At 36.2% G+C, this 14804-nt stretch overlaps 1 protein-coding gene across 3 annotated transcripts in view; it reads left to right on the top strand.

The window, feature by feature from the left end:
- TTC17 (tetratricopeptide repeat domain 17) overlaps positions 1–14804 on the top strand; it is a 158042-nt gene that overhangs the window by 42721 nt on the left and 100517 nt on the right. For all 3 annotated transcript variants that reach the window (XM_007455810.1, XM_007455811.1, XM_007455812.1), the window contains exons 6-10: positions 8943–9052; positions 9625–9769; positions 10213–10352; positions 12015–12175; positions 13865–13977. In XM_007455810.1, coding sequence (XP_007455872.1) covers positions 8943–9052; positions 9625–9769; positions 10213–10352; positions 12015–12175; positions 13865–13977 — 669 coding nt within the window. The remainder of the gene's footprint in view (positions 1–8942; positions 9053–9624; positions 9770–10212; positions 10353–12014; positions 12176–13864; positions 13978–14804) is intronic.

The raw sequence follows: 14804 nt of genomic DNA, 5'->3' as shown, positions 1-14804 counted from the left end.
ATAATTTAATCAGTACTTTTTAAGGTACATTCTCAAACTTATATGGAGAAAGGACTAAAGGAGGCCAAAATTCGAAATAGACCATTAGAAGGCTAGTGCAGTAACTCAAGAGAGAGATGAAGATGGTTTGGACTAGAAGGATTGGTAGTGGAAATGGAGGAAGTTAAACTATTTCAGGAAATGTTTAGAAGTTTAGAAGCTGATTAATTAGATATGGGGAATGAGAGAAAAAGAGGAATCAAGGGTAATTCCTTAATTTTTGGCTTGAGCAACTTGGAGGAGCAGGGTTGGGGTGAGAGATGAGATAGAGTTCTATTTTGGTCAAGTTAAATCTGAAATACCTATATAAGTCTGGAATTCCAGTAGAGGTCAGAGCTGGGTATGTAGATAGAGAATATTTGTTAAGTAGTGAGTATTTGTAGCGTGGGATTACATATGGTCATCTGGAGAAGAGTGAAGTTTGAGAAGTCCTGGGTCCTCCTACATTATCTGTCAAGCAGAGGGTGAAGGGCCAGCGGAAAAGATCCAAAGGATGTCCAGAAGGATGTGATACCTAAGAGCTAAGGGAAAAAATGTGTTCAAAAGAGAGAGAATAATTAATAGTGACATTTGAACATTTATAGAGTGGAGATTTTATGAGAAATCTTTTTTTTATTTTGAATTTTATTTTATTTATTTTTTATACAGCAGGTTCTTATTAGTTATCTATTTTATATATATTAGTGTATACATGTCAATCCCAATCTCCCAATTCATCACACCACCACCCCCACCGCCACTTTCCCCCCTTGGTGTACATATGTTTGTTCTCTACGTCTGTGTCTCTGTTTCTGCCCTGCAAACTGGTTCACGTGTACCATTTTTCTAGGTGCCACATGTATGCGTTAATTAACATACGATACTTGTTTTTCTCTTTCTGACTTACGTCACTCTATATGACAGTCTCTAGATCCATCCACGTCTCTACAAATGACCCAATTTTGTTCATTTTATGGCTAAGTAATATTCCATTGTATATATGTACCACATCTTCTTTATCCATTCATCCGTTGATGGGCATTTAGGTTGCTTCTGTGAACTGACTACTGTAAATTGTGCTGCAGTGAACATTGGGGTGCATGTATCTTTTTGTTTTTTTGTTTTTTAGTTTTTTGTCTGTGAAATATATTAAAATTTTGCTGATGATAGTTGGAAATCAAAACATTACAACTTTTAACATAATAAAATGGCTGTGTTTGTGCAGATTTTTTTAAAGTTTCCTAAACCAATAAGAGAGAAAAATTGAAAAGTAGTGAATATAATACAAATTAAACATCAATTGAAAAGAGGAGTCAGTGTGTTAAAAAAAAATTAACAGATTGGTCAGGTATAAAGGAGGTCATCTTAAATTTCTAATACTGTTACAGTATGTACACCACAGCTGAGGTAGGGTGATGGACAATATGACCTCTTGAAGCCCTTTACAATCTTTCTTTTTTTTTAACTTAATTTTATTTATTTTTTTATACAGCAGGTCCTTATTAGTCATCAATTTTATACACATCAGTGTATACATGTCAATCCCAATCGCCCAGTTCATCACCCCCCCACCCCCCCCCGCTGCTTTCCCCCCGGGTGTCCATATGTTTGTTCTCCACATCTGTGTTTCAGTTTCTGCCCTGAAAACCGGTTCATCTGTACCATTTTTCTAGGTTCCACATATATGTGTTAATATATGATATTTGTTTTTCTCTTTCTGACTTACTTCACTCTGTATGATAGTCTCTAGATCCATCCACGTCTCTAGGGATGACCCAATTACGTTCCTTTTTATGGCTGAGTAATATTCTATTGTATATATGTACCACATCTTCTTTATCCATTCGTCTGTTGATGAGCATTTAGGTTGCTTCCATGACCTGGCTATTGTAAATAGTGCTGCAAGGAACATTGGGTTGCATGTGTCTTTTTGAATTATAGTTTTCTCTGGGTATATGCCCAGTAGTGGGATCGCTGGATCATATGGTAATTCTATTTTTAGTTTTTTAAGGAACGTCCATACTGTTCTCCACAGTGGCTGTATCAATTTACATTGCCACCAACAGTGCGAGAGGGTTCCCTTTTCTCCGCACCCTCTCCAGCATTTGTTGTTTGTAGATTTTCTGATGATGCCCATGCTAACGGGTATGAGGTGATACCTCATTGTAGTTTTGATATGCATTTCTCTAATTAGTGATGTTGAGCAGCTTTTCATGTGCTTCTCGGCCATCTGTATGTCTTCTTTGGAGAAATGTCTATTTAGGTCTTCTGCCCACTTTTTCATTGGGTTGTTTGTTTTTTTAATATTGAGCTGCATGAGCTGTTTGTATATTTTGGTTAATCCTTTGTCCATTGATTCGTTTGCAAATATTTTCTCCCATTCTGAGGGTTGTCTTTTTGTCTTGTTTGTAGTTTCCTTTGCTTTGCAAAAGCTTTGAAGTTTCGTTAGGTCCCATTTGTTTATTTTTGTTTTTATTTCCATTACTCTAGGAGGTGGATCAAAAAAGATCTTGCTGTGATTTATGTCAAAGAGTGTTCTTCCTGTGTTTTCCTCTAAGAGTTTTATAGTGTCTGGTCTTACATTTAGGTCTCTAATCCATTTTGAGTTTATCTTTGTGTATGGTGTTAGGGAGCGTTCTAATTTCATTCCTTTACATGTAGCTGTCCAGTTTTCCCAGCACCACTTACTGAAGAGACTGTCTTTTCTCCATTGTGTATCCTTGCCTCCTTTGTCATAGATCAGTTGACCATAGGTGTATGGGTTTATCTCTGGGCATTCTATCCTGTTCCATTGATCTGTATTTCTGTTTTTGTACCAGTACCATATTATCTTGATTACTGTAGCCTTGTAGTATTGTCTGTAGTCAGGGAGTCTGATTCCTCCAGCTCCGTTTTTTTCCCTCAAGACTGCTTTGGCTATTCAGGGTCTTTTGTTCCTCCATACAAATTTTAAGGGTTTTTTTTTCTAGTTCTGTAAAAAGTACCATTGGTAATTTGATAGGGATTGCATTGAATCTGTAGGTTGCTTTGGGTAGTATAGTCATCTTCACAATATTGAGTCTTCCAATTCAAGAACATGGTATATTTCTCCATCTGTTTGTGTCATCATTGATTTCTTTAATCAGTGTCTTATAGTTTTCTGAGTACAGGTCTTTTACCTCCTTAGGTAGGTATAGTCCTGGGTATATTATTCTTTTTCTTGCAGTGGTGATTGGAATTATTTCCTTAATTCCTCTTTCTGATCTTTCATTGTTAGTGTATAGGAATGCAAGAGATTTCTGTGCATTAATTATGTATCCTGCAACTTTACCAAGTTCATTGATTAGCTCTAGTAGTTTTCTGGTGGCATCTTTAAGATTCTCTACATATAGTATCATGTCATCTGCAAACAATGACAGTTTTACTTCATTCCCAATTTGTGTTCCATTTATTTCTTTTTCTTCTCTGATTGCCATGGCTAGGACTTCCAAAACTATGTTAAATAATAGTGGCGAGAGTGGACATCCATGTCTTGTTCCTGATCTTAGAGGAAATGCTTTCAGTTTTTCACCATTGAGAATGATGTTTGCTGTGGGTTTGTCGTATATGGCCTTTATTATGTTGAGGTAGGTTCCCTTTGTGCCCACTTTCTGGAGAGTTTTTATCATAAATGGGTGCTGAATTTTGTCATAAGCTTTTTCTGCATCTATTAAAATGATCATATGGTTCTTATTCTTCAGTTTGTTAATATGGTGTATCACATTGATTGATTTGCATATATTGAAGAATCCTTGCATCCCTGAGATAAATCCCACTTGATCATGGTGTATGATCCTTTTATTGTGTTCTTGGATTTTTGCATCTATATTCATCAGTGATATTGGTCTGTAATTTTCTTTTTTTGTAGTATCTTTGTCTGGTTTTGGTATCAGGGTGATGGTGGCCTCATAGAATGAGTTTGGGAGTGTTCCTTCCTCTGCAATTTTTTGGAAGAGTTTGAGAAGGATGGGTCTTCTCTAAATGTTTGATAGAATTCACCTGTGAAGACATCTGGTCCTGGACTTTTGTTTGTTGGAAGATTTTTAATCACAGTTTCAATTTCATTACTTGTGACTGGTCTCTTCATATTTTCTGTTTCTTCCTGGTTCAGTCTTGGAAGGTTATATCTTTCTAAGAATTTGTTCATTTCTTCCAGATTGTCCATTTTATTGGCATAGAGTTGTTTGTAGTAGTCTCTTAGGATGGTTTGTATTTCTGTGGTGTCTGTTGTAACTTCTCTTTTTTCATTTCTAATTTTATTGATTTGAGTCCTCTCCCGATTTTTCTTGATGAGTCTGGCTAATGGCTTATCATTTTGTTTATCTTCTGAAAGAACCAGCTTTTAGTTTTATTGATCTTTGCTATTGTTTTCTTTGTTTCTATTTCATTTATTTCTGCTCTGATCTTTATGATTTCTTTCCTTCTACTAGCTTTTCGTTTTGTTTGTTCTTCTTTCTCTAGTTCCTTTGGGTGTAAGGTTAGATTCTTTGAGATTTTTCTTGTTTCTTGAGGTAGGCTTGTATTGCTATAAACTTCCCTCTTAGAACTGCTTTTACTGCATCCCATAGATTTTGGATCATCGTATTTTCATTGTCATTTGTCTTTAGGTATTTTTTGGTTTCCTCTTTGATTTCTTCAGTGATCTCTTGGTTATTTAGTAATGTATTGTTTAGCTTGCATGTTTTTGACGTTTTTTTTCCCCTGTAACTGATTTCTAATTTCATAGCATTGTTGTCAGAAAAGATGCTTGATATGATTTCAGTTTTCTTAAATTTACTGAGGCTTGATTTGTGACCCAAGATGTGATCTATCCTGGAGAATGTTCCATGTGCACTTGAGAAGAAAGTGTAATCTGCTGTTTTTGGATGGAAAGTCCTATAAATATCAGTTAAATCTATCTGTTCTGTTGTGTCATTTAAAGCTTGTGTCTCCTTATTAATTTTTTGTCTGATTGATCTGTCCATTGGTGTAAGTGAGGTTTTAAAATCCCCCACTATTATTGTGTTACTTTCGATTTCCTTTTTATAGCTGTTAGCAGTTGCCTTATGTATTGAGGTGCTACCATGTTGGGTGCATATATATTTATAATTGTTATATCTTCTTCTTGGATTGATCCCTTGATCATTATGTAGTATCCTTCCTTGTCTCTTGTGGCAGTCTTTTTTTTTAAGTCTATTTTACCTGATATGAGTATTGCTACTCCAGCTTTCTTTTGATTTCCATTTGCATGGAATATCTTTTTCTATCCCCTCACTTTCAGTCTGTTTGTGTCCCTAGGTCTGACATGGGTCTCTTGTAGACAGTATATATATGGGTCTTGTTTTTGTATCTGTTAAGTGAGCCTGTGTCTTTTGATTGGAGCATTTAATCCATTCACGTTTAAGGTAATTATCAATATGTTTGTTCCTGTTACCATTTTCTTAATTGTTAAGGGTTTGTTTTTGTATGTCCTTTTCTTCTCTTGTGTTTCCCACTTAGAGAATTTCCTTGAGCATTTGTTGTTGAGCTGGTTTGTTGGTGTTGAATTCTCGTAGCTTCTTCTTGTCTGTAGAGCTTTTGATTTCTCCGTTGAATCTGAATGAGATCCTTGCTGGGGAGAGTAACCTTGGTTTTAGGTTATTCCCTTTCATCACTTTAAATAAGTCATGCCACTCCCTTCTGGCTTGTAGACTTTCTGCTGAGAAATCAGCTATTAAGCTTACGGGAGTTCCTTTGTATGTTGTCATTTTTCCCTTGCTGCTTTCAATAATTTTTCTTTGTCTTTAAATTTTGTCAGTTTGATTACTGTGTGTCCCGGTGTGTTTCTCCTTGGGTTTAACCTGTCTGGGGCTCTCTGTGCTTCCTGGACTTGGGTGTCTGTTTCTTTTCCCATGTTAGGGAAGTTTTCAACTATAATCTCTTCAGATATTTTCTTGGTCCTTTCTCTCTTCTCCTTCTGAGACCCCTATAATGCGAATGTTGTTGCGTTTAATGTTGTTCCAGAGGTCTCTTAGGCTGTCTTCATTTCTTTTCATTCTGTTTTCTTTATTCTGTTCCGCAGCAGTGAATTCCACCATTCTGTCTTCCAGGTCCCTCCTCCATTCTTCTGCCTCAGTTATTCTGCTATTGATTCCTTCTAGTGTATTTTTCATTTCAGTTATTGTATTGTTCATTTCTGTTTGTTTGTTCTTTAATTCTTCTAGGTGTTTCTTCTTTAATTCTTGTAGTTTTTGTTAAAAAAACTTTTAACAAAGTCTTTGTTAAGTCTTTGTTAAACATTTCTTGCATCTTCTTGATCTTTGCCTCCATTCTTTTTTGAGATCCTGGATCATCTTCACTATCATTATTCTGAATTTTTTTTCTGGAAGGTTACCTATCTCCACTTCATTTAGTTTTTTTTCTATGGTTTTATCTTGTTCCTTCATCTGGTACAAAGTCCTCTGTCTTTTCATTCTGTCTATCCTTCTGTGAATGTGGTTTTCCTTCCACAGGCTGCAGAATTGTAGTTCTTGCTTCTGCTGTCTGCCCTCTCTTTAAATTAATCTAGGGACTTCTCTGGTGGTGCAATGCTTAAGAATCCACCTGCCAAGGCAGGGGACACAGGTTTGATCCCTGGTCCAGGGGCAAGAAATCTTATAGATTTTTATTTAAAGATTTATTTTTCTCTTTGAATATACTATGATGAGTAGAGTATTCTGCTTTATCATGATGCTTTTAGTAGTTCATGTAGAATTTTTTAAATTTTTATATATGTATTTTTAAAAGTAAAATTATTTATTTATTTATTTTTAGCTGCGTTGGGTCTTTGTTGCTGTGTGTGTGCTTTCTCTAGTTGCGGCGAGTGGGAGCTACTCTTCATTGTAGCGCCTGGGCTTCTTATTGCAGTGACTTCTCTTTGTTCTGGAGCACAGACTCTAGGCACGCAGGCTTCAGTAGTTGTAGCTTGCAGGCTCTAGAGTGCATGCTCAGTCGTTGTGACACATGGGCTTAGTTGCTCTGAAGCATGTGGGATCTTCCCAGACCATGGGTCGAACCCTTGCCCCCTGCATTGGCAGGCGGATCATGTAGAATTTTTAATTGATCTTTTTGTCCCAATTCACAATAGAAGGTTTAAAAATAAGAGATTAAAAATCATTTGTTGATTTAAAGGAAAACTTTCTCTAAAGGCTACTAAAAAGGCGACTGAAGCCTAAGTTATAAGTCAAGTGTGAAAGAATATAGTATTCCGTAACCAACTACACTTAGTGCTAAAATCTTTCGTTGCAGCCCTCAAGAATCATATTTTTTTCTTGAAGATAGAATACTTAAGGATGATTAGTAAAGAATTATACTAGTTTTAATCTTTTTTTCTTAATATTTATTTATTTGGTTGTGCCAGGTCTTAGTTGCAGCAGGTGGGCTCCTTAGTTGAGGCCCCAGGGCTCCTTAGTTGTGGCTCCAGGGCTCCTTAATTGTGGCATACAAAGTCTTAGTTGCGGCATGCATGTGGGATCTAGTTCCCTGACCAGGGATCGAACCCAGGCCCCCTGCATTGGGACCTCAGCGTCTTATCCACTGCACCACCAGGGAATCCCATACTAGTTTTAGTCTTAAAGATAACTTTTTAAAATAAAATAATTGGTCCTTGTTAAAAAAAAAAAAAAAAGCTATATAAAAATGTAAAAGGAAATTAAAAATTATAATTTAAAAAGTCAGAGATAATTGCTGTTTTATATATTTTTGGAGTTTTATTTTTACATATCTTTATAGTTAAAACTTCATTCTCATAGGATAAATTTTTTTAGTGAAATTTTGGGATGAAAGGATAATCACATTTTTAAGGCTTTTCAAATACATATTGTCAAATTGTCCCCCAACGATGCTGTACTAACCTAATATTTCTACACTTAATATCTGAAGTTAGTATACACTGTAGCCAATAGTGAATACTGGCATTCTTTCTAATCTTTGCCAATTTTTAAAAGGAAAACTTGTAGCTCTTTATTTCCTTTGTTGTTGTTGTTAAGTTTTATATTTTTTCGCCTGCTAAGTAGTCATTGTTTCATATTTTTGAATTGTCCATGTTTTTGGCCCTTGTTCTTTTGGTTTTTGGTTTCTCTGTTTAGATTTTTTATGAGGTAGCTACACATTAAGTGTTGGCTGTCATATGTTTTTCCCATTTTATCTTAAACTTCATGACTTCTTTTCCATGCTGAATTTCATATTTCTTTCTTGGGTTTAAACTTACATTGAGTTTTTGACATGATTCAGTTTAGTCTTATGACCTCTATGTGGTTGAAATTTAGTATATGTTAGGGGACAAAAAATCCAATCTACAAAAGGAGAAAACCTATCTGAACTTCTGTTTAATTTGACTAAATAATGCACTTATTACTACATACTGAAGACTTACTTTTTAGCAGTGTAAAGGTCTGAATTAGTTTCTGAACACACACAAGGAAATGACAAAAGTTTACCTTTCACAAAAGCATAAGCCTTTCATTTGTTTACGTACATACCTTCATTCAGATGTTAAATAAATAGGAAACTTTGCAATATGTTAATTTCAGGGATTTCATGTTAGAACAACTAGCATTTCTAAGTAGGTTAGATCCTGACTTCTAAAGTCCTGAAACAGGGCCCAAGTTGTGACCACTTGGTGGGATTTTTCGGCTTTATTTCCCCTTTGGAAGATAGCCTGGGGTTGGACAGTCCCTCTGTTTAGATCACACCTTAATACACCTGATCAACTAATGATCAGAATGCTGTCTTGACAGGGATAGTTTATTTGTACTTTGTCCCCTGCTTTGTCGCTACTGTAATAAGTCTTGATTTTCTTCATCAGTTTCAGACCAGACAGAGTGTAAAGGTGCTCATTTTGAACATTCTGAATTGAAGAAACTATCTTGAGTTATATTTGGTTGTCATTTTATTTGTTTAATTTCTAGAACTCTTCCTCGTGGGTACTATATAACATGGCTTCATTTTACTGGAGAATAAAGAATGAGCCGTATCAAGTAGTGGAATGTGCCATGCGAGCACTTCACTTCTCATCCAGGTAGGATTCCTCCTCTTCTGGACCTCCTGATTTTCCATGTAACTCAGGACTGTTAAAATACATAAAAAACAAGAAGAGGAAGCATTGTGTTGTACTTACATTCTCCTCCATCCCTGTTGCAATTAGTCCCGTCACAAAAATGTTAGATGTCAAAGAGTTCAAAGTGATAATGGCATAACATACTTCTGATTTCTGTTAAGGAAAAATATATAATGTAGATGCCCTCTGATTCACTTGAGACTTGAAACTAGGGAAATTGGTTGGAGGAACTATCATAAATTATTCTCAAAGCAAATATAAGCCCTAAATACATTTTAAAAGCATAAAATCTCTGCCAGACCTTATTTTTATGGCAAAATTTGTAGTTATCAGATTGAGTAAGCACCATCAATTATGTAAAATTAAACATTAGGATTTTCTTAAATTATTTTCCCCATCTGTAAGTAAACTCAAAGTTATTTTCCTAAGCTCAATAACTTTGAATGTAATTTGCCCTTGTCAGGTAGTTACAGGCAATTGTGGAGCACATGCTTCTTTCCTGACATCTAATTACATCTTCCCTTCTCTTGTAGGCACAATAAAGACATTGCCCTGGTCAACTTGGCGAATGTTCTGCACAGAGCACACTTCTCTGCTGATGCTGCTGTCGTGGTCCACGCAGCTCTGGACGACAGTGACTTCTTCACTAGCTATTACACTTTAGGAAATATATATGCAGTAAATACAACTTTTTTTTTACATGAACCAATCCAGTTGCTGTTTTCTTTCTTTCTTTCTTTCTTTCCAATAAAAAATACCCTTTTCCCTTCTTTTGGTCCAAACAAGGGGATAGAAAGGAAGAAATTAAGGGAAAAAAACTTGATAGCAGTAATGAATCATAAGTGTTTTAGCCTCTTCACAAAAAAGAAAATAATTAAATTGATACGAATATTATTTTCCTTTAGCATACTCTTCTTAAAATAGCAGTCCTTCCAATTGAACCATCCTGTATAGCATTGCTTCATGTTATGGAGATCTGACTACTGATCGAAATAATATTCACTGTATGAGATTTAGTGTCATCTCATAGATCATAAGGGGATTTGGACGGATACAACCAGGCTAACCTTTTTCCCCCCCTGTGTTTGTGTATGTGTGTGTGTTTGTTTTTGTCTCTTCAGATGCTTGGGGAGTATAACCACTCAGTGCTCTGTTATGACCATGCTTTACAGGCTAAACCTGGGTTTGAGCAAGCTATAAAGAGGAAGCATGCTGTCCTGTGTCAGCAAAAACTCGAGCAGAAACTGGAAGCTCAACATAGGTAACTAGGAGAAAAAATTACTGAAGCACCAACACTGTAGAACCTTAGGTTAGACTTGTGTAGGGTGATATCAGTGTTAATTTGTTCATCAGAATTAAGAAAAACACCTTTTCACTAATGCTGGTCCTGTCCTTTTTCTCCAGTCAGGAGGTTTAGCACAAGTCAGTGGTTGTATAAAGGATTCCAGGAGCTAGAGAATATTTACAGTAAATGCCATCATCTAAATCTTAACAATATTGACAATCAATTACTTGTATGAAGTCAGGTGGAGGAGTGGGTGCTGCCAGATGCTCAGTAATTCTATTGATTATATTTTTATTTCTATAGAATACACTGTCAGTAAAATCACTTGCGCATGCTACATTTTTTTTTTTTTTTTTTTTTTTTTTGCGGTATGTGGGCCTCTCACTGCTGCGGCCCCTCCCGCTGTGGAGCACAGGCTCCGGACGCGCAGGCCCAGTGGCTCACGGGCCCAGCCGCTCCGCGGCATGCGCGATCCTCCTGAACCGGGGCAAGAACCCGTGTCCCCTGCATCGGCAGGCGGACTCTCAACCACTGCGCCACCAGGGAAGCCCCGCATGCTACATTTGAGCTTTCTCTCCTTTGACTTCTAAGGTTGGGCTGTTGTTATGTTGGTTAAGTGATGTTGAGAGAGATTATTTGGCCCACATTTTAATCAGATTTGTGTAAGTTGTACAGTAATGGAATTCTGTTGTACTTGGTCCTTGTAGTATACTTAAAAAATATCCTGTATTTAATTCTATAAATAATAGGGCCAGTAAAGGAACTTGACATAACTCAGAAGTGAATTGTTCATCTCTTATAGAATTAGCTTTAATGTTTTGAGTGTACTTTGATTATTATAGAATTAAGTGGGGATTTGAATTTCATTAAACTTTTGCCTATTTTCCAATCTGTTTAAAAGCCTAATGTAGTAAAAAGGAAAGAATGACAGCTTGTTTATGCCTGGCTTTGTTATACCTGATCAGAACTTGCCCTGGCTGAGTTTCTTCCAATATTATGCTCTTCTTATACACTCTGTGCAGCTGTTAAACCTCCATATGTTAACAGTATAATAGGCAATAAGATTTTTGTGACTAAATATAATCAAGCAGCTGATTTATTGATACCAGGTGGTAGGGAATATTCCTTTATAAGCAGTTTCTGTGTTATTTTTCCCAAAATCTGTAAACCAAGAAGCTAGAGTGCAAGAGCAAGGCATTGTGGCCTCTTCTCTTAACGTTGTCTTTAGGTAGAATCAAAGGAAAAGGTGAAAAGGAAGATTCTAGAAAGACTTTGAATGTCCATGGAACTGACAGTCTTTGTGGAGGGAAATAGACTTGTTAAATGTATAAAGCTTTATAGTAGTATTTATTACTATGTATCTTTTCTGGCACCTGAAGAGTCTAATACACCTTTTAATGTCATTAATTGTTGTGTTTATGGGAATAATTTCACATCCATCTTTTTTCCCCAAAATTTTAATAAAACAATAGTATTTATTTAGCCCCGTTGTTCTTGAACTTGTGATACAAGTTGTATGTTAAAAGTCAAAATCTAGCAATTTTTGCTGAGAACCAGAAAATCTGTGTATTTAAGTGGGCTTAAAAATCCATAATTTTAAAGCTCTGTAACTTTTTCCTGTTATTAAAAAATGTTAAGATCCCTCCAGCGAACACTGAATGAGTTGAAAGAATATCAAAAGCAACATGACCACTACCTGAGACAGCAGGAGATCCTAGAAAAACATAAGCTGATTCAGGAAGAGCAAATCTTAAGAAATATCATCCATGAGACACAGATGGCAAAAGAGGCACAATTAGGTAAGTACTGATTCCAAGAAATTGAAGACAGGTTAGGAAATTCACTTCTAGTGTGCTTTACTTTCATAACTTCATGTAGCCATAAAGCAGTATAAAATTGTGCTTATGACTTCTCTCAGTCTTAAAATGAAATCGTTACTACGGGTATACCAGCAGGCCTGAGGAGCTGGTTTGATCCTTCTAACTTTTTTTTAGTAAAAAGTAAAAACCAAATTTTTAAACTAAAAACCAAATTTTAAAGTAAAAACCAAATCTTTTGTATCCTGAGTCTTAACAGTTTGTTTGTCCCCTATGGCCTACATTGATGCTTCTCTAACTTTGATATGCATATCACTCTCTTGGAGATCTTGTTAAAATGCAGATTCTGATTCAGTAGGTCTGGGTTGGGGCCTGAGATTCTGTTATTCTAACAAGCTCCTATTTGATGCCTGTTGTTGCTAGTCTGAAAACACACTGTAACATGGCCCTACACCAACTTAATGCAAGCTAGACACACTCTAGAATCAAAACATCCACACTTCTCAGCCAACAGTGGCAATAAGGCTAAATGTTCTCCTCTTTTTTTTGCCCCATTAAAAACAAATGTTTTATTTTAGAAGTAAGATTTTAGACTAGACTTTGTCTCAAATAGGAAAGTAATCAATGGAATACTTTCGGGGGTTCTGAAATCCTCCCCAAAATCATACACAGTATTGTGTGTATGCACATTTTTTTTTCCTGATAAAATGGTATGTAGCTCTTATTAAATCTTCTACAGTCTGTGACCCCAAAGTAGAACCACTGGTCTAAAGGAACTTGGGTTGACAGGATATCAGTGATTTGATTGTATCCAGAATGTTTCATTTCTGATTAAACCCTGTGGGAGCAGATATGACAACTTGACACCAAAGAATAAATGAATAGAATCCCTTATATTACATCCTTCTCCCTTGGTAAATATATTGGTCTGTACAGCCTCTTGATCTTTGACCCTTAGCTGTGAACGTTTACAGTCCATTTTACAATCCACCTGACAAGTTGTCTTTGCTTTTTTTTTTTTTTTGTGGTACGTGGACCTCTCACTCTTGTGGCCTCTCCCGTTGCGGAGCACAGGCTCCGGACGCACAGGCTCAGCGGCCATGGCTCATGGGCCCAGCCGCTCTGTGGCATGTGGGACCCTCCCGGACCAGGGCAAGAACCCATGTCCCTTGCATCGGCAGGTGGACTCTCAACCACTGCGCCACCAGGGAAGCCCTTCTTTGCTATTTTGAGTGTAAAGAGTATGTTCAGTCCTTGGGTTTATTTACTGCTCAGTCTGTACTGAAGTGCAACCAGAGCGCTTATATATATATATTTATATATTTGAAAAAGAGTTATGAAGTATATAAAGCAAATTCTCTCCAGAGTGATGGACAAAGTCTTAAAACAATTTAATCAATAGATTTTACAATCATAGAATGCAATTGCCAGAAGGAACCTCAGTGATTATTTAGTGGATCCCATTTGTTTTATAGGTGGAGAAACAGGCTTCTTTAGAATGATTTAATTTAATTAACCATTAATGAGATTTCCCCTGGATAAGTATCCCCTCTGTAAGTACTCTGCCAAGCTCTGAAGAGTACAGGGTTGATAGTACATGACTTAGACTAAGAAAATCATGTTGGCATTGCTGATCTTTTTCATCAATTTAAATTTCCTTTCTTATTCCAGGAAATCATCAGATATGCCGTCTGGTCAACCAGCAGCATAGTTTACATTGCCAGTGGGACCAACCTGTGCGCTACCATCGTGGTGATATCTTTGAAAATGTGGACTATGTTCAGGTCTTTTTCTTAGTCTCTTCTAGTTCTTATAAACTTTCACATATCTAAGAGTAATATCACTTTCCCCCACCCCTTAATTCCTTATATAATTGATCTCTAAAATGTGTGACCATCATTTAAGGTGTTGAGTATCTGTTATGTTTATGAAGTCAGATTTTATAGAGTACTCAGTTACTCCATGAATGACATTTTTGTTTCCCAGAGTACTGGCTGTATTTTCTTTTCATATGTGTTTAATTCTTTTCTTCTTTACCAAGAGAGCTAGAATTGGTCTGTGACTCAAAGCCTTTACCTCCCCTTTTAACTTACTTTAGTAAGACCTATAATTTAAAATTTGGGAAATAGTAACCATGCTCTTTCCTGAAGTCATCAGTCCAGTTATGTTGCTTCAACCAAAAACATCATCAAAATGATCATCTACAAAAAACGTTTATTAAGCACATTGCTGTGTGCATGTTTTTTCTTTCTTTCTGTCTCTGTATATGTCCACACAGGTACATACACATATACACACAGTCATACACATACATAAAATCCTAGCCTATCTAGTTGGGAAGAAATAATACATAAATATAATGATACCAGATAGCATGTAACTGATGCTGATATAGACAATAAACACAATCAGAGTCCAATTTTCATCCAAAAGGATACTGGAAATAGAATAACATTTATCCTATCCTATAGAAAACCCATCATGTTCCTTAATCATAGATACAGAAATTTCTAGCAATAAGCAGTTAAGAGATCAGGAAAGCTTCTATAGAAGACAAACCATGGAAAATTAGAACTCTTTAATTTAGAAAAACCCAGACTACATTGGGAAA

This window comes from Lipotes vexillifer, unplaced genomic scaffold (genome assembly GCF_000442215.2).
Source record: "Lipotes vexillifer unplaced genomic scaffold, Lipotes_vexillifer_v1.1 scaffold977, whole genome shotgun sequence".
Classification (NCBI taxonomy): Eukaryota; Metazoa; Chordata; class Mammalia; order Artiodactyla; family Lipotidae; genus Lipotes; species Lipotes vexillifer.
This window is presented reverse-complemented; position numbering and strand designations above follow the sequence as displayed.